Below are 19080 nucleotides of genomic sequence, written 5' to 3'. Positions count from 1 at the left end.
CTGCTCCTCTCTGCCTCGCTCCCGCCCTTCCTGGGCGTGGCCTTGCCTCTCCCCCATCCCCCACCGTCCCCCCACCCTCACCCTCTTCACAGAGGTTGGGTGAGCTAGATCAGTCTAGTCAGCCTGGCGTGTGTGCACACGCTGGGGGGACGGGGGTGCCGAGGCACAAACACTCCCCCTGAAAAGTCGGGGGTAGCATGACACTTGCGTTCCCTGAGCAAGTGAAAATAAGTAAGGTGCCCTGCAGCCCTTCCCCCCACTTGCTTCTGGCTTGGGCAAAGGGCGTCACAGGGGAAAGTGAAGTGATTCAGTATCGGCCCTTCTTTGTCCTTCCCTGTCCACATGCACTGAGTGTTGCACTTTCATCTGGGTAGGAGGCGTGTTGGATGAGCCAGCGGCCTAGAACCGGGGCCAAGTCCAGCGGGCACACCACCATCTCCTTCAGCTCCCAAAGGAGGTGTCCAGACACAGACTTTATGATGATTATATTTTTTTCAATGCTAGTGCTGCTCAGCCCTCAGCATAATTTCAGTTTTCATGAAATAAACAGTGACTGTATAAAATTCCACCTTTTTGAAACTAAAATCTGAGCTTAGGTGACTTCCTACTTTCCCAAGAAGCTGAGCCTCTTCCTGAAGGAAGAGGATCATGGTTCTTCCGTTGAGGGGAGGTGCACCCGCATCCCACCTACACAGGGCAGCAGCACCAGCTCAGAGTGGGCGACCCAGGTTGCCATAGAGGTCAGGCCTGCGGTGCTGGAACACAGGCAGGTGTTGGCGCAGCTGTCGCAGGTAACCAAGGTCGATTCGGGCAAGGCAGAGGCCTGGTCCCTCAGAGCAGCGGGCCACCACCGTTCCCCAGGGGTCCACTACCATGCTGTGGCCGTAACTGGCTCTCTTCTCATGATGGCGTCCACATTGGGCTGCTGCCACAACATAGCACTGGGTTTCGATGGCACGGGCCCGCAGCAGCACCTGAGGAGATGTGGGGCAGCCGGTAGGAAAGTACTACGCCAACCTACCCATCCTGACCCTGCTGTAATTGCCGAGGACTGACGGACAATGCTGACTACTGCTGAGCACACGGGAGTGAGGCCAGGATCTAGGAATGAGTTTCCCAACTAGGTGGGAAGGCAGCGAAAATCTAACCTGTAGGGCCAAGGAAGAGGGTGAGGTTGAGAGAAGGCTCGTGTGTCTTGATGAGGCGCTCTTACCTCCCAGTGGGCCGGACCTGTTACAGATCCGAAAGCTGAGGGGTAGGTAAGTATTTCTGCTCCAGCCTGAGCCAATGCCAGAGAGAGTTCTGGGAACCGTATGTCATAGCAGATAGCCAGACCAACCTGGAATGAAAGAATTGCCCTGTTTGTCATAGCATTTAGCCACACCTGCGCTACCCTGCTCCGTAGGGCGTTTGATGTATGACCACATCTCAGTACTCCTATTCCTCTGGTTCCTCTTCCTCCTCCCCTCACTGCTCTCACCTTGCCCGCTGGTGTCCTGACAGGCAGCTCGAGACTGGGCCCAGGCATGGTGGAGTTGCTTTCACGCATTGGCCCCTGCCCTGGAATGTCTACGTCACACAGGTGTGTCTTCCTGTAAGTGGCCACTACTGACCCTAGAGGAGGAAGGAGAAGGAATATCTGGTGCTGGTGCTCAAGAAGCCAAATTTGGCTCCTCTGCTCCCAAGGAGGAGCCCTTGGCCAAAGAAGTAGAGTTAAGAAAGCAATTCTGGAGAAGCTTGGTTTAGGTAGAGGAGCTTGGCAAGAGGCAAACAAAAGAGTTGTGGACTCTCACCCTCGCTGTTCAGAAGCACATGGCAGTTGTAGATTTTCTGAGTCTGCTCCCAATCCTGGCCACGCTCGTGGAAACCACCCAAGGACAGCCAGAGTCCACATTCCCTGGGGGGAGTGGACACTGGCACTCTTCCCAAAGCTCCACCCTCACACATAACAATCCAGACACTGCCCAACAAAGCAGACTTCTCCCTCCCCCCTTTCCCGATACCTGGCAAGCTGGGTATATTCTCCCAAAAGTGTCCCTCCCAGCGGCTCAGACAGGTGTAGAGTCTCCGCAGGGTCCCGTGCAATGAAGTCAAATGCCTCTGGCAGGAAAGCCAGGCAAGCGCCCAGTCTGGCAGCCTCTCGAACCAGCTCAGCACAAGCTTTGAAGTTCTGCTGCTTGTCTGGTGTGGATGTTACCTGGCACACAGCCACCAGGGGCATTTCCCAGGAGGAAGAGAAGCTAGCCATGGCTCTGGGCCTGTGAATGGTGCAGGTGGGACTCAGGTTTCCCAGCATGGGGAAACCCAAGTTCAATGGCAAGGGGCTCAAGTGGGGAAGCAGGAAAGCTGGGCTTCCCTTTGGCTCTGTTCTCACAAGGCACAATGACCAACCCATCAAATGTCTGGTGAATGGTAGGTACCCCACTGTTTCCCATCACCATTCATTTCATATTTATTGAGCATCTACTATGTCCCAGGCACTGAGGATACAAAACTTGTTACCTGGACCGAGCACAGAGTACTGAGCGTTGAGGTATCCGCAATCCAGGCCACCGGGACAGGAGGTGGTGAGGAGGCCTGACCAGGAAGCTGAGCCTGAGGAAGAGATGAGGCTTAACCCCTCCCTCACGCAACACTGCCAGAGTTCTCTGACTTCTTGCTCCACACTGTGAGGCTGAATTGGGGCCCTGCCGGTGAAGAACCCGCCCCCAACAATCTTCCAAACACACATTAATTGTGGGCTACAGGAAGAGATGATGAGGTGGGAAAACAAGACACCTGTACTTCCAGCGACCTTGCATTGACCTGAAGCCCTGTCCTTAAGCCCTGTCCTTTGCCAAGCACTTGCAGACACCTCCCAGCAACTTCCCCGGTTCCCCCTCTCCTCTGGACCGTGCATCTGCACAGCTGGATCGCGTGCCCAGGATCTCTGCAGTACCCCGACCCCACCGCCGATCGCGCTCCGCCCCCCTCTCTGCTCAGCTCGCCCTCTCCCGGGATGGTGTCTCCGTGGCACAGGTGAAGGCACCGCTGGTGGGAGCCACCACGCCCGCAGCTCAGGGAGCAGGTCCTACATGCAGACACAGCCAACACCATCCAATCTGGAGAGCGTACAAGAGGCGGGGGGATGCAGGGAGGGGGGAGTTCCGAGCGAGGAGGCGGAGCCCCGCTTCCGGAAGTGACCTAAGCGCCGTGCCGCGCCGCGCCGCGCGCCGGAAGCCCCGCAGGCAGCGAAGATGGCGGAGAGCAGCGGTCGCGCCGGGAAGAGCAGCGGGAGCGGCACAGGGAAGGGGGCGGTGTCGGCCGAACAGGTGAGCTGCGGAGAGGGCGCCAGAGGGCAGCCCGCTGGGTCCAGAGAGGGAGCCCTCAGCTGCCGCAGGTTATTTCTCCAGGTTCGCGTTCGCGTGGGCAGGCAGGATCCGGGAGAAGCCCGGAGGGCCTTGAAAGCCACGTCCATCAGGTGCTAGGAGAGCCCCCTGGAAGGGAGCCGGAGATGCAGGGTCTGGAAGGTTGCTCAGGTCTGAGGGGAGTTGAGTCCACCCTCTCCCTGCTTCTTCGCGCCCCGCGACAGGCCGTGGCTGGGCACGGCTGCTCGTAAGGAAACTCAGGGGATTAGTCTGGGGCTGGCCGTGGAGTCGGCTACCTGACCCTGAAAGTAAGTGGATAGTCGCAGTCACTGCAGAGCCACGTGACGCACACACTGGATTAGTCCTGCGTTTCGTACTATTTTGATTCGGGAATCATTAGATTGAATTTCTTTAGAGATCAAAAACCCTTTTCCAATCCGAGTGTGCATTTCCCTCCAGTGCCTAACATCCGGAAACATTTCATAAACTAATCAGAAAACCCTTTGTGCTTGGGCACCATGGTTTGCTAACCTTGGCTAGTGTTTAACAGAGATGAAAAGAAGTCTACATAAGACAGGAAAACGTAGTTAAACAGTAGCTTTTTTAATTATATATTCTTTTACCAGTTATTTGTTGAACAATTATTCAGGCAAAGGTATATTTGCATGAGGATTTTTAAAACTGTCCCTTCCTTGACATCAAAGAGTTCTAGCCTGTTTGGGGAAGATAAGTTATACAAAATGGTAATACGAAGCAGAAGAGGTATAAAGTGCTATAGGATTTTGAGGAGGGAGGAAGAGAGTTTCAGAGTGGGGGAAAAAGGGAAGGGAGAGGAACCTAATGCTTTTTGAGGTTCTGCCATGTGCCAGACACTCTGCTGGGTACTGGGAAACAGAAGAATGAAATAGACCTTGTTGTAAAGTTAGCTCACAGACTCGTTTGAGAAAAGACAAACCAAGCCATAAGATTGACAGCGTCCCACACAGGTCTTTGTTCTTGGCAGGTAGTGGAGAGACCCCTGTGAGTAAATAGAATCTTTGCATGGCAAAGATTTTGGGGCTTTGTAATTTTTTCCCTTTAAATATTTTATTTATTTATCTTTAGTGGGGAAGAGAAGGAGAGAGAGAGAGAAATATCAATGTATAGTTGCCTCTCATGCGTACCCTGCTGGGAACTGGCCTGCAACCCAGGCATGTGCCCTGACTGGGAATTGAACCACGATCCTTTGGTTCACAGGCTTGCGCTCAGTCCTCTGAGCTACACCAGCCAGGGCCATAATTTTTTTTTAAATCCTCACTAGAGGACATGCTTACTGATTTTAGAGATAGGGGAAGGGAAGGAGAAACATCGATCGGTTGCCTCTTGCACATGCCCTGACCTGGGATGGAACCTGCAACCCAGGCTTGTGCCCTTATTGAGAATCAAACCTGTGACATTTCGGTTACAAGATTTTGCTCCAACCGAGCCACTCCAACCAGGGCAAATTTGGGACTTTTTAATGTAAACAGTGAGGGAGTCACAGAAGGATATGTTATACTGTTCATTTGTTTTCTGTTATAATTTAAAATATGTGCATTGTGGGAAATGTAGGAAACTCAGGAAAAGGAACAAAATGAGAAATAAATTACCCATGATCTCGCTATTGAGAGAGAACTGTTATTGTTTTGGAGTATATTTGAGAGTATACAGACTCTTAATGGGTTTGTATGTATGTAGATGAAAAGGGAGGAAATGTATATTTTACATGTTTACGAATTTTATAAAATCAGTATTACCCAATATATACTGTTTTGTAATCTGTTTTTCTTTCTTTTTTTAAAAATTATGTTTATTTATCTTTAGAGGGGAAGGGAACTGAGATGTTCCCTCCTCTCCCTTTAGAGGAGAGAGGGAGAGAAATATCAATGTGTGGTTGCCTCTCGTTTGTCCCCCGCTGGGAACTGGCCTGCAACCCAGGCATGTGCCCCGACTGGGAATTGAACTGCGATCCTTTGGTTCTCAAGCCTGCACTCAATCCACTGAGCTACGCCAGCCAGGGCTATAATCTGCTTTTCAAGCCTAGTAGCATATCATGAACATTTTTGTATGTCATCAAGTGTTAGGAAAGTTAAAATGACACTAGTGTATTGGATGGATGCGGAGAGTCCAAAAACAGGGAGACAATCTGGAAGATTGTGGCAGTGGTTGAGATGAGAAGTAGTGAGGCTCAAACCAGGGGGCTGTCAGTGAGCCTGAGAAAATTGGTGAGGTGGGTGCAGTAGATTCGGCAATTGATGCGAAAGAGTGTGATCTAGCTGGAAGCAGAGTTTTCTGTCTGGAGGGCTAGAGTGGTGTCCTTAGCAGAAGCAGGGGAGGCAGGGAGAGGAACCGTTTAAAATGGGGTAGAGGAGGATCAGCTCAGCTCTGAATGACCTGAGATTAAAGTATCCACAGGGCACTTAGGCGAGATGTTCTATGATAATAGCAGCTGCTGTTAATTGATGATCTGCTATATGCCAGGTGGACTGGGAGAGGTCAGCAGGGACCAGGCCTTCATGGGACTTCTTTCTGCTGTGTGGAGTTTGGGTTTTATCCTGATGTGAGCGGTGGGAGCCATGGAAGGTTTGGGTATAGGAGTAATATGGTGAGATTTAAATTCTAGGTCAGTTGTGCTGCAGTGTGGGCGGTGGGTTGAGGGGCGCGCCTGGTGGCAGTGCAGAGCTGGGGCGGGGCAGCTGGGGGACAGTGGGAACCTGTGGGACAGAACGTGGACGGAAGTGCACGGATTGTGCCTGTTTGGCAGGTGTGGCTTAGAGATCCAGTGGGTGTGGATAGTCTGAGGTTAAGATCTCTTCCTACTCTAAAAATCATTAAGTTGAAAATAATAAATGCACCATTAGGCCTCTGGGGAAACACATACAATCATAACATTGCTGGTAGCACTGTAGCTTCATCTGTCCATCTTGAGGGAGCTTCACAGCATTGTGCAAGGAGGCTATAATCATGTTACCACCTTTCTGACTCCATCTTACTTTTGGGAGTATGATTCAAGAAAAGGATGTAATTTTTTTAAATTATATTTTATTGATTATGCTATTGCAGTTGTCCTGGGTTTCCCCCTTTGCCCCCCTCCACCCTCACTCCCTCAGGCAGTGCCCCCACCATTGTTCATGTCCACAGGTTGTGTGTGTAAGTTCTTTGGCTACTCCATTTCCTACCCCCATGGTTATTCTGTAACTACCTATTCGTACTTATTTTCTTTTTTAAAGGTTTCTTCATTTATTTATTTACCTTTAGAGAGAGGGGAAGGGAGGGAGAAAAAGAGGAAGAGAAACATCAATGTGTGGTTGCCTCTCACACGCCCCCGCCTGGGGACCTGGCTGGCAACCCAGGCATGTGCCCTGACTGGGAATCAAACCATTGACCTTTTGGTTTGCAGGCTAGCACTCAGTCCACTGAGCCACACCAGCCAGGGCCCTATTTGTACTTCGTAATCCCCTCACCTCTCACCCATGCCCCCACACCCTCCTCCCATGTGGCAGCCATCAAAATGCTCTCCACATACATGATTCTGTCTCTATTCTTGTTTGCTTAGTTTGCTTTTTTCGTTCAGTTGTTGATAGGTATGTATTTATTTCCATTTTATTTTTCATAGTTTTGATCTTCTTTAAATAAGTCCCTTTAATATTTGATATAATAATGATTTGGTGATGATGAAGTCCTTTAAACTTTTCTTGTCTGGAATGCTCTTTTTCTGTCCTTTGGTGCTGATAGCTTTGCTGGGTAGAGCAATCTTGGGTGTGGGTCCCTTTCTTTTCATGACTTTGAATATTTCTTGCCAATCCCTTTTAGCCTGCAAAGTTTCTTTTTGAGAAATCAGCCCTCAGTCTTATGGGAACACCCCTGTAGGTAACTATCTGCTTTTCTCTTCCTGTGTTTACGATTCTCTCTTTACCCTTAAACCTTTGGCATTTTCATTATGACGTGTCTTGGGGTGCGCCTCTTTGCATCCATCTTGTTTGGGGCTCCCTGTGCTTCCTGGACTTGTGTTTCTATTTCCTTCACCAAATTAGGGAAGTTTTCTTTCATTCTTTTTTCAAATAGATTTCCAACTTCTTGCTCTTTGTCTTTTCCTTCTGGCACTCCTATGATGCGAATGTTGGACCTCTTGAAGTTGTCCCAGAGGCTGCTTATACTATCCCCATTGGGGGGGTTCTTTTTTTCTTGTTTTGATTGGTGGTTTTTTGCTTCCTTGTGTTCTATATCATTGATTTGATTCTCAGCCCCATATACTCTACTGTTGTTGTAAATTGTTCTTTATTTCAGTTGGTGTATCTTTTGTTTCTGGATCTTTTTTATGCTGCTGAGGTCCTCGCTGAGTTCCTTGAGCATCCTGATCAGTGTTTTGAATTCTGTGTCTGATAGGTTGATTATCTCCATTTTGTTTAGTTCTTTTTATAGAATTGTGATCTTTTCATCTGGGTCATGTTTCTTTGTCTCTTTGTTTTGGCAGTCTCCCTGTGTTTGTTTCTGTGTATCAAGTAGAGCTGCTATGACTCCCTTGGTAGCATGGCCTAATGTGGTAGGTGTTCATGTCCACCATTGTTCATGTCCACAGGTTGTGTGTGTAAGTTCTTTGGCTACTCCACTACTCCATTCTGTAGGGTCCAGTGGTACATCCTCTCCTGTCACCCCAGCTGGGTACTCGAGGTACACCCTTTGTGTGAGCTAAGTACACCCTCCTCTTGTGGTTGAGTCTTGGCCGCTGTTGGCCGGTCAATGGGAGGCATTTACCCAGGCCAGTCAGCTGTAGGGACTGTCTGTGACCACTGACCTCCAGTCTCCACTCTCTGTGGAGGATCAGCTGTGCAGATGCAGAGTGGTGGTGCTGTAATGTGATCTGTAGCTGTCCACTGGGTGCATGGGCCCTGGGGTTTCTCAGGTGGTGCAGGCCAAGGTCAGCCCCCACCTTTGTTTTGCCTGGGGCTACCCTGCCTGAGCTTAAAGCAATCAGAGATGGCTGCTACTTGTGCTGGGCTTGGAAGTTCCCTGGTGAAGCCAAGCTGTGAATCTAGGCTGGCTGCGGCTGGTGCCAAGCCTGGGGCTCACTGAGGCCATCTGCTGCTTTTTTGAGAGAATGTAGGAAGTTGTGCCGCATGAGCCAAGGCCAGCCACTCATATGGAGAAGCAGCTTGGATGGGCCCATAAGTTGGGTGGGTTGGAGTCTCGGGATATCCAAGGCATGTCTAGCACTATTAGGTTGTTGGAGTCCCAGATAGGGCACCAGACTACAAGGTCTGTGGGGGGAGGGTTTAGAAAAGGGACAGTGGCCACTGCTCACCTTGATGCCAGACATCCTGGCTTCTCCCTGTGTGCCACTGGTGCCCTTCAGGCTGCCACTCCGGTGCTGGAGCTCAGAGGGAGTGAGTCTGAGTAGGTGAGTTCGTGTGTGGGTTCTTTAAGAGGAACTGCTTGGGCTCCAGCAGTTTCTGCCACTGACTCAATCCCTGCTGGTTTTTGCAGCCAGCAGTTATGGAGACTTATTTTCCTGGCACTGGAACCCTGGGCTGGGGGGCCTGGTGTGGGGCTGGGACTCCTCGCCCCTGAGGTGTCTCTCCCAAGCTCTCATCCACCACATGTGGGTGAGGGAGCAGCCCATTTTGTCTGTGCCCCCGACTTGTCGGGAGGGTGGTTCAGAGTGACAGCCGCACAGTGTTTTTGTTGTGCTTGTGATGAGGTTGTGCAAAGAGGCGAGCTGTGTCAGCCTGCACTGCTGTCCTGACCAAAGTCCCCTGATAGCTCTGAAATTTTTGTGTGTTTTGTCTAGATGTCTAGAATCATGCTATTTATTACTGAAATACTGGAAACAATCTAAGAAAACCGAACAGAAACAGTTCGTTCTAAAGAAATACACGAATAGAGTATAAATGCTGTATAGCCCTTAAAAACAAGAAAGCAGTGTCCTGCAGATGGATTGACAGAGAAAGCGGCACGCACGTACACAGAGGGGCGAATACAGAAAACAAAGAGGTTCTGCTGTTTGCAGCAACATGGACAGGCCTCGAGGCCATCATGTTAAGTGAAAATAAGTCACAGAAAGACCGACATCATACGGTCTCGTTCATGTGTGGAATCTACAGACACCTCACTTGGACACGGAGAGTGCGCCAGTGGTGGGCGGTCGGGGGAGTGGGGCTGGTTGGCGGAACGGGCTCGCAGGTGAGAGACGAGGGGGCTCTGGAGACATGATGCGCGGCCTGGTGACCGGGTCACAGCCCTGCACTGCGTGCCTGGAAGTCGCTGAGACAGGAGACCTCGAATGTTCTCACCCCCACAATGAAATAGATGGCTATGTAAAGTGGCAGGTGTGTTGGTTGACTGACCTTATTGTGGTCATCATTTTGCACTGTAACAGGGGTGTCCAGCCCGTGGCCTGTGTGCAGCCAGGGTGGCTGTGAATGTGGCCCAACACAAAATAGTAAATTTACCTAAAAACTTTTTCTTGCTCCTCAGTTTTTGTTTGCATTTGTGTATTTATTTATTTATTTTTAAATATTATTTATTTATTTATTTTTAGAGGGGACGGGAAGGAGAGAAGAAGAGAAATACCAATGTATAGTTGCCTCTCATGAGTCCCCTGCTGGGAACTGGCCTGCAATCCAGGCATGTGCCCTGACTGGGAATAGAACCGCAATCGTGTGGTTCGCAGGCCCGCGCTCAATCCACTGAGCTACACCAGCCAGGGCTGCATTTGTGTATTTAATGTGGCCGGAGACAACTCTTCTTCCAGTGTGGCCTAGAGACTCCAAAAGGTTGGACGCCCCTGGAAGGTGTATGTATGCTTTAAATTTGCTCAGTGGAATTTTATATTTGAATAAAGCTGGGGGAAGAAAACCATGTGCTGTATAAAATTATTTGTACATGCCAGTCATGAGACTGTAAAGAGCTCTCTGTAGTTGCTAGGGTTGAAGTTACTTTGAGTAGGATAAAGAGTTGGTTGGTACTCTAATTCGATTGGATTCTTTTTCAGGAGGGATGTTTATGTGTGAGATGGTGGGTTCATAGACCTGAGAGAGTCAGCACTGACCTTCCCCTCCTGCTCCTGCCAGACGACCTTGGGAAGACAGGGACAGGAGGAAAAACGAGGGTGTGCTGATGGGGAAAAGACCATTCGCAAAGTTGTATTTTCAGAGCCAGACAGTGGGAATGGGGCTCAGCCTCTTGTCTTAGTCACTGGAGGTGACGGAGGTGGTGTCACCGGTGGCAGGCTGAGGTCAGCTTATTTTGCATTTACATTACAGTGAAGTTGCAGTTAGCTGCTAAGAGATTTTGTTTCTTCTAAGTGCACCAGTGGCTGAAATTTTCCATAATAACTGTGGGTAACTCATACATTTAAATAGATTACTTTTAGTTTGGTATTTGATTAATAGTTTGTAAACTGGGCCAAGAGGAAATAGGAGTTGTTAATTAGCAAGAATGGTTGGAGAACATTAAAAAACTTTTCTGACTTTCGTTAAATTGAAGAGTAGGTTCCTACTAATTTAGGACAGAAAGGTCAGGCCTCAGAGATTTTAGACACTTCCTGGTAAGCTGGTTTCGTTGATGAATCCAACAGCCAGGCACCCAGAAGAGTGTTGTCCGGGTGCTGTGGGAACCTCGAGACCCTGGTCTCGTCATAGGATCTTCTCGGATGGAACGATGTTGATCGTGGAGAGGCTGCTCATGTGAGTGGGGGTGCTGGCCTGGCAGTGCTGGGAAGGGAGCCACCTGTGGGTGAGCAGGTCTCCAGGGCCATCATTGGCACCAGTGGCCAAAGTAGATGGAGAGGAAAGGGTGGGGTGGAGAGGGCAGTGAGCCCTGGTGGAGGAGGCCATAAGTAGAAGGTGGGGGGCGCACAGATCAGCTGTGGGATGATGTCGCCGTGTGCGAGTTCGCAGAGGGAGCTGGCGGTAGGGACCCTCATAGAGAGGAGGGGTTAGTCAGACCTGGGCGTCCTGAGACTGGAGGCGGGTGTAAATGAGAACGAGATTCAGGCGTTGGTGTGCGTGGTCTGGAGAGTCCAAGGCAGGGTGTGCAGGGGAGGGAAGGCCATGGCAGTGATGAGCATACTTCACTGCCTGCAAAGCTGTCCACATCACCAGTCCCCTCGACAGAAAAGCTTTAGGAAGTAGGCACCTCGGCTCTCCAACTATAGAATGACCTGTGAGATCTTTCTAGAAATGCCAAGGCCTGGGCCTCACCCCCAGTGACTGTGCAGCTGTTTGAGGCCCCGGTTTTCCTGCTTTTGAAATGCTGTGCTGGTGGCTCTACTCAAAGCCAGGGTTGGGAACCATCGTGTTAGACGTCGTCCAAGGTCCTGAGCCTGTAAGTGGCGGGGACAAAACGTGAGACCTGCTGCTGCCAGCACCCCACCCGCGCCCACCATCTTCCCGAGCCGTGCGCCGCCTTTCCTGACGCAAGGAGCGCTGCGAGGGCGGTGCTGCTCCTGCCGGACCGGGCCAGGCCGGGCCGCACAGCTCTCCTCCTCTCCTGGTCTCTGGGGAGTGAAGGTCCACAGTAGGCCTGTCTCCGAGCCTTTACATATGGTATTTCTTTTTTTTTTTTATAACAAATTAATAAACTTTTTATTCACGTAGTGGAATGGTAACATTTTAGATGTCAGTTGAAATGAAATGTATTATTAAGATGAATTTCATCTGTTTCCTTTTCCTTTTAGAATGTGCGTAGCTAGTAGAAAATTTAAAATTCGATCTGTGGTTCACATGATCACATGAGCACGTGCTCACACAGCCACACACGTGCACACACAGGTGCAGCCTTGTGCCGACCCCGGGCCCAGGGCCCCCAGGGCCCAAGCCTTCCTTCTTCTTCACATGCCTTTTAGGGGCCTTGCTTAGCCCACAGTCAGGACGGGCTGGCTTCCAGCTGATGCCTGGGCGGCGGAGGCCTCCCATCTCCAGGAAGGGCAGGGAAGTGGCAGGTTTGCAGCCTCACAGGAAAAATGGACCTGTCCCCTGTCCTGATTGTCGGAGTCCGTCACGTGTCCTGAGAACCCTGCCCTCCAAGTGTTGAGCCAGTGTGGGAACCAGCGCACGCCTTCCCGCGAGGGAGCCTCCTCTTTCTTTTTTTTTAAAATATATTTTATTGATTATACCATTACAGTTGTTCTATCTCCCCCTTCATTCCCCTCCATGTGCACACTCCCTCCCCCACCATTCTCCCCCCCTTAGTTTATAACCACGTGTCTCAAGTTCTTTAAATTCTATATTTCCCCCACTATTCTTGCCCTCCCCCCATCTATTTTCTACCTACCATCTATGCTATTTTCTGTGCCTTCTCACCCCTTCTCCCCCTCCCACCCCCCTGTTTCTAACCCTCCATGTGTTCTTCATTTCTGTGGTTCCACTCCTGATCTAGCTGTCCTCTTGCTTTGCTTTTGTTTTAGGTGTGGTTGTTAATAACTGTGTTTGCTGTCCTTTCACTGTTCATATTTTTCATCTTCTTGTTCTTATATAAGTCCCTTTAGCATTTCATATAATAAGGGCTTGGTGATGATGAACTCCTTGAACTTGACCTTATCTGAGAAGCACTTTATCTGTCCTTCCATTCTAAATGAAAGTTTTGCTGGATAAAGCAATCTTGGCTGTAGGTCTTTGGATTTCATGACTTGGAATACTTCTTTCCAGCCCCTTCTTGCCTGTAAGGTCTCTTTTGAGAAATCCGCTGACAGTCTGATGGGTACTCCTTTGTAGGTGACTGTCCCCTTATCCCTTGCTGCTTCTAGGATTCTCTCCTTCATTTTGGTCTTGGCTAATGTAATTATGATGTGCCTTGGTGTGTTCCTTCTTGGGTCCAACTTCTTTGGCACTCTCTGAGCTTCCTGGATTTCCTGGAAGTCTATTTCCTTTGCCAGACTGGGGAAGTTCTCCTTTATTATTTGTTCAAATAAGTTTTCCACTCGTGGCTGTTTCTTTCCCCCTTCTGGTACCCCTATAATCCGGATGTTGGAACGTTTAAAGATGTCCTGGAGGTTCCTAAGCCTCTCCTCATTTTTTTGAATTCTCATTTCTTCATTCCTTTCTGGTGGGATGTTTTGTTCTTCCTTCTGGTCCATTCCATTGATTTGAGTCCCAGTTTCCTTTCCATCACTATTGGTTTCCTGTGCATCTCCCTTCATTTCAATTAGTTTAGCCTTCATATGTTCCTCTAATTTGTGACTATGTTCCTCTAATTTGTGACTGTAATCTACCAGTTCTGTGAGCATCCTGATAAAGTGTCTTGAATTGTGCTTCTGAGAGGCTGGCAATTTCTTGGTCGCTTAGAGTTATTGGCTCTGGGACTTTGAGTTCTTCTTACACCATCTTTTGGGCTGTTCGCGCCTATTCCGTAGCAGGATCAGAGCCCTAAAGTGTTCACTAGAACAGGGCAACTAAGTTGCTGGGTTGTGACGTTGTATGTGGGGGAGGGGTCAAAGAGGGACAATGGCTTCCCGTCTGCCGCCTGCCGCCGCAGCCACCACCGTCACCAGGCCCACGCGTTTCGTTCCACTGCACCGAGTGTGCCACCGCCCTCAGCTCTCCACCACTGGGTTCGCCCCCTGGGGCCTGCGTGGTCCGTCTCACTGTGCGAGAATGTGCGACCGCGGTCAGTCTGCCCCACACCCCGACTGGTTCCGGGCTGCCTGAGCACCTAGGTCGGGGGATCTGTCCTGCCCAACCCAGCTCCACTGCTGGCTCCGCTCTCTTACAGTAGTCCCTGTTGAAGGGTTCGTAGTTGTCGGACTTCCGTATAATTCCGTTTTCTGGTCTTTGGTGGGTGTGTCCTAGTTCTCCAAACCTTTGTTGTGTTCAAACTTGGTTGTGGGAGAAGGCACAGTGTTTCCACCTATGCCTCCATCTTGGCGGAAGTCTGGTATATCTTTTTTTAAGTGATTTTTACTTTTTTATTGTTCAAGTAAGTTGTCTCAGCATGTGACATTTCTTGTGCCCTTTTCAGCCCCCACCCCTTCCCCGATTCTCGCCCTCCAGGCTGCAGTTACGGCAACAGCTTTCTGGAAGCTCCATCATGTAGGGTGTACAGGCTGCAGGGGGCGTCTGTGAGCAGCTTTGTTTTTCTTCTTTTTTAAGGGCTGCTATAGGATAGTGGGTAGTCTGCACAGTTGAACACTGAAAAGAAATGTCAGGTAACTAGTTCACGCAAAGGATAACCAGGTGTCTTAACTCCAACTGTCTTCTGTGCCTGTGCGTCTCCACCCAAAATCAAATTTCTGTGGGCAGACTCGGACATAGAAAAGGTCACTGTCCCTGTGGTCTGGGAGCAAGGGCCCTGTGAGTGGTAGCTCTGCAGGAACCCCTGTGTTATGTGGCAGTTTGCCAGGGGGCTGGCCACTGGGCGGAAAGCTTTCGGGAGTAGGCACCACTGTCCACATTCCTCAGGGGAGAAAGTGGAGGCTCCAGCTTAATCCGCAAGCTCTCTCACTGTAGAACTACATGAGAGATCTTTCTAGAAATACCGAGGCCTGGGTCTTGCCCTCCTCTGTCAGAGCGCCTGTGGCTTTGCACCCCACCCTGTGTTGCAGATGCCTGCTCTTCACCAGCTGCTCCTGTGGGTGGGCAGCAGGGGTGTCACACAGAGCAGGCACTCAGGCAGACCTAAGTAGGAATTGCAAACGTGACCCCCATGCAGCTCTGTAAAGGTCCTGTGTTGTGTGTTGACCCTGTGTCATTTCCGTGGTGTGTCCTCTCCCCGTGTCTCTCCCCTTAGGTGATTGCTGGCTTCAACCGCCTTCGGCAGGAACAGCGGGGCCTGGCGTCCAAGGCAGCCGAGCTGGAGATGGAGCTGAATGAGCACAGGTGAGGCAGCCAGAGGTGTTGATGGTAGGGAGTTGGATGGCCCTTCTGTGGGACAGGGCTGCATGGCATGGGCCTTCATTCTGAGACCCGGCCCCGTCGTCCTGCCCCAGCCTGGTGATCGACACCCTGAAGGAGGTAGATGAAACCCGCAAGTGCTTTCGCATGGTTGGAGGGGTGCTGGTGGAGCGCACCGTCAAAGAGGTGCTGCCTGCCCTGGAGAACAACAAGGAGCAGGTGAGCGAGGGGCCCTGGGGGGAGGTCAGGGCTTTAGGGGGCGGGAGGGGGAAAGCCTGAGCCGGAGCTCACATCTCGGAGCTCACATCTGGGACTGTGCTCTGCTGCTCCTAGACCAGAGGGCGGGCGTGAGGGGGGCAGGGCTGAGGGCGTGGTTCCTGGTCGTGGAGCCCACTGACCCCTGCACCTGTGTCACTGGGAGGACTGGTTTGACATGTAGCTTGTCTGCCCCCTTCTGATGTGTGGCCTTTGGAGGTGGGGCCGGTGAAGAGGCATTTTAAAAACTAGCAGCCCAGCCGTGGCTGGTGTGGTTCACTGGCCTGTGAACCAAAAGGTCGCTGGCTCGTTTCTTGGTGAGGGCACATGCCTGGGTTGCAGGCCAGGACCCCTGGTAGGGTCCATGCAATTGATGTTTTTCTCCCTCTCCTCCTCCCTCACCTCCTCTCTCTCTCTAAAAAACATAAATAAATCTTTACAAAAGCAGCCCAGGTGATTGTCATGCGCACTAAAGTTCCTGAACCATCGAGGTTGAGAAAGGAGCAACAGGAGTCACCTTTCACAAGTGTTCAGGCTCCGTTACCAGGTTAGGCTGGGGTCAGGGGTCAGAGGTGTCACCTCTTTCCCACCCCCCCCAGCCGCTCTCCCCCAGGTCGGGGGACATGATGTGATGTCTGTTGCTTGCCCTCCAGATACAGAAGATCATCGAGACCTTGACCCAGCAGCTTCAGGCAAAGGGAAAAGAACTAAATGAATTCCGGGAAAAGCACAACATCCGCCTCATGGGGGAGGAGGAGAAGCCAGCCCAGGAAAACGCAGATGGGGCTGGGGCCAAGGCCAGCTCTGCTGGGGTGCTGGTTTCCTAGGGACCAAGGCCTTTGCATCTTTTCCTACCCTGACCCTGCCTTCTTTTAATCTCTCTTTATTATTTTCTCTGCTACTGTAATGTGGTTTTTTTGTTAATTAAATGTTTTGGTCAGAATGGTGAGCTGTAGCCTGGAGCCTTCTCCCACTGCAGGGGTGGGGTTCGCTGGGGCAGGGGAAGCTCCCAGCATCAGAGGCAAATCAATCGACACTTTCTCCTTTCCCTTGCACACGAAGATGTCGGCTGTTTACTGCCCTCACCCCAGAGAGTCCAACACAAATTCTGACTAGTAGCGTGAAATTTAATAAACATTTGTTACGAGGCAGACAGCTCTAGTAATACCACTGTGAGGCTTGCCTGTGCACCCCAGCACAGTTCCTTAGAGGTAGAGGTCCAGGGTGTAGACCTGTGGGCTGGCTGTCCTGCCGTCTTCACCGAAACCTCCCACCAGGTACAGCTGGCCGTTCCAAAGGCAGGTGCGGTGGCCCACGCGCTTCAGGGCCCGGTCAGCACAAGGGAAGTGGAACCACAGAGCAGGGGAAGTGCCTGTTGAGAGAGGTGGGGCTGGGCACAGGCGCTCCTCACACTGACAGGCTCTTAAGACCATAGGCTTGTCTCTGTTTTCCCTCCACTAGACTGTTGGTCTCTGCAACACCAAATAATCTGTGTATTCCTCATACTAGTCTGCCAATTCTTTCTCCTCCCCACCCCGTGATTACCCACTTTCTTCCTACGGTCTCTGGGCTCCCCACTCAGCGGCAAGGCTGGCTCACGTGCATCGTAGACATAGAGGTCATTGCAGATGGTGTCTCTGGCTCTGGTCAGTGTTTCTCCACCAAATAGTACAGCAAAGGGCCCAACCACAGAACAGGAGTGATACCGAAGTCCCCGGGGCCCCTGCGGGGACCCCTGGCTACTGCTCACAAGCTTTCCCAGTTGTGCAATCAAACCAGGGGCCTCGGGCGGCTCCTCCTGGGGGGAGAAAGAAGGGACTGGAGGAATTTGAGGGTCCCAATTTTAACCGCCTTCCACCCTGAGCGAGGTATGAACAGTAGTACCTTAATCTTCCCGCGACCCCACTGCCCAGCTACTTCTAGGTCAGCTGAGCTGCAACCCCCAAAGAGCAGGAGCTGGTGGCCTGGGCGGGGCCCCGGGGTCGGGAGCAGGGCAGCGCAGTGCCCGGATCGGGAAGCCGAGCGGCAGCCTTCCTCTGTGTAGCTGCGAGTATGCACCGGTCAGGTTGAGCGGGGGGTTCCGGAAACCGCATAGTCCTGCCCAGTTCCCACCCCTTAGCCAAGGGTAGAAAGCAGGCAGGGACTGGACGGTAGCAGGAGAGCTCGGCCATCCTCGGGGAGGAGGCTGCCAGAGTGGGCGCAGGGGAGCCATACCAATAGGTGCGGGCATTGGGGTCGAGCCTCAGCGAGTAGATGCTGCCGTAGCGGCGCTGAGTGCACGTCCCGCCCTCCCGGCCCGCCACCCGCAGCTCGCGGTCCGAGAGGCGGGTGCAGGTGTGGCCGCTGAGGCCAGCGGGAGGTCGGCTGCCGGGCTCCATGGTCCACACTTCCCACTCCCCACGCTCCGTGTCCAGCGCAGCCACCGAGGCCAGGCGGTGCGCCCCGTCCCAGCCGCCCACAGCGCACAGCCAGCGCCCGCACAGCGCCGCCGCATCGTGGTGGCTGCGCCTCGGGCCGCCCCGCGCCCCCTCCCGCACGACCAGGCCCCCCACCACGTCCAAGACCACCGTGTCACCACTTGGCTCGGTAGCCTTGCCGCTCAGGAGACCCCCCACCACATAGAGCCGGCCTCGCAGCTCGGTGCACGAGTGGAAGGCCCGGGCCAGCAGCGCGTCCTGGGCCACCGGGCTCCAGGTCCAGCGTGAGCCCCCCGCCCTGCCTGGGGACGCCGCCTCCATAGTCCGGGGTGCAGAGGGGCTGCGCGGAACCCTCCACAAGGTCCTGGAGCTGGCGCCTCCAGCTTCGCTCCCTCCACCTTCGCCCAGCAACCGGCGCAGCAGTGCGACCACGCCCCAAGCCGCAAACCGAAGGTCGCAAAGCGCCGGTTACCGTGACGATGGGAGCTGCGTGGTTACCGTGGCGATAGGAGCTGTGCCAGGTGAATGAAAGTCTTGGGAGCCGGTTCCCTGAGGCAGCGCGAGGCAGAGGATCTTAGAAGGACCGCGTCCCTAAGCGGCGAGCTAGGTGCTGGCGGGACGGGAGGGGCCGTGTGGGGCTCCGGGGGGCAGGAGGGGCGCCCTGGCCTTGCGGCGGCAGACCCACGCCGTTGGATCTCCGCAGCGCAGCAGCCCCACCCTCGTGCTCCGCCTGGCCGCTGGGGGGCAGCAGAGCCCCGGCTCTGGGGCTCGCGGTCCCCACCACACCCAGACACAGGAACGAGGGCGACGGCGCTTAGACCCCCGGGATCAAGGGCACCAGTCGCCCTGAAGAGCTGCGCTTGCTTGGGCCAAGTAGGGGCGGAGCGAGGAACGACTGCTGCCCTCCTCGAGTCTTTCTCTATTCAAGCCGGGCCCCTGGGCGGCTCCTCAAGGGGCCCAGATGCAAGCAGCTGGTTTCTGCCACAGTTGGCAGGACAGATGGAAGCCCGTTCCGACTGGGCGGGGCGGGACAGAAGCTGGATCTTCGTACCCGGAGCTGGGCTGTACGTGGAACGAGCGCTGCCGCCTTTGTTTCTGGTTTCTGCACCTCGATGGCCCAGGCCGCAGAGGTGTCCAAAGTGGGCCAGCAGTCCGATAGCACAGCTGGGCTTTCCCTGCCCTGACTCGATCCTGCGTCTGTCCAAGAAGGCGGCG

General features: G+C 52.6%; 3 protein-coding genes across 5 annotated transcripts; 1 reads left to right on the top strand and 2 right to left on the bottom strand.

The window, feature by feature from the left end:
* Nucleotides 1-468: 468 nt before the first annotated feature.
* NIT1 (nitrilase 1) lies at nt 469-3174 on the bottom strand. Of its 3 annotated transcripts, none has more exons than XM_037035012.1 (7): nt 3075-3174; nt 2503-2595; nt 2004-2258; nt 1794-1897; nt 1481-1614; nt 1214-1339; nt 469-974 (listed from the first exon to the last, which is right to left on the bottom strand). In XM_037035012.1, coding segments are annotated over exons 1-7 (978 nt in total). In that variant the 5' UTR covers nt 3077-3174; the 3' UTR covers nt 469-710. The 3 variants fall into 3 exon arrangements, with proteins under 3 accessions (XP_036890907.1, XP_036890908.1, XP_036890909.1); XM_037035013.1 differs by having other exon boundaries at nt 3045-3100; XM_037035014.1 differs by lacking the exon at nt 3075-3174 and adding an exon at nt 2921-3016.
* Nucleotides 3175-3206: 32 nt separating this feature from the next.
* On the top strand, nt 3207-16397 carry PFDN2 (prefoldin subunit 2). Its single transcript, XM_037035027.1, has 4 exons — nt 3207-3311; nt 15090-15178; nt 15289-15412; nt 16102-16397. Exons 1-4 carry the CDS (start codon nt 3237-3239, stop codon nt 16273-16275), a joined length of 462 nt encoding a protein of 153 aa, XP_036890922.1. The 5' UTR covers nt 3207-3236; the 3' UTR covers nt 16276-16397.
* A 163-nt stretch (nt 16398-16560) lies between these two features.
* On the bottom strand, nt 16561-18342 carry KLHDC9 (kelch domain containing 9). The gene is made up of 4 exons (XM_037035020.1): nt 17663-18342; nt 17333-17492; nt 17048-17246; nt 16561-16820 (listed from the first exon to the last, which is right to left on the bottom strand). The coding sequence occupies exons 1-4, from the start codon at nt 18184-18186 to the stop codon at nt 16654-16656; spliced, it is 1050 nt and encodes a 349-aa protein (XP_036890915.1). The 5' UTR covers nt 18187-18342; the 3' UTR covers nt 16561-16653.
* Nucleotides 18343-19080: the final 738 nt, after the last annotated feature.

The sequence above is a fragment of the Sturnira hondurensis genome, unplaced genomic scaffold, assembly GCF_014824575.4.
Source record: "Sturnira hondurensis isolate 20B ecotype Veracruz unplaced genomic scaffold, ASM1482457v3 Scaffold0022215, whole genome shotgun sequence".
NCBI lineage: Eukaryota > Metazoa > Chordata > Mammalia > Chiroptera > Phyllostomidae > Sturnira > Sturnira hondurensis.
The sequence above is the reverse complement of the archived record's forward strand: the minus strand, read 5'-3'. Positions and strand labels throughout refer to the sequence as shown.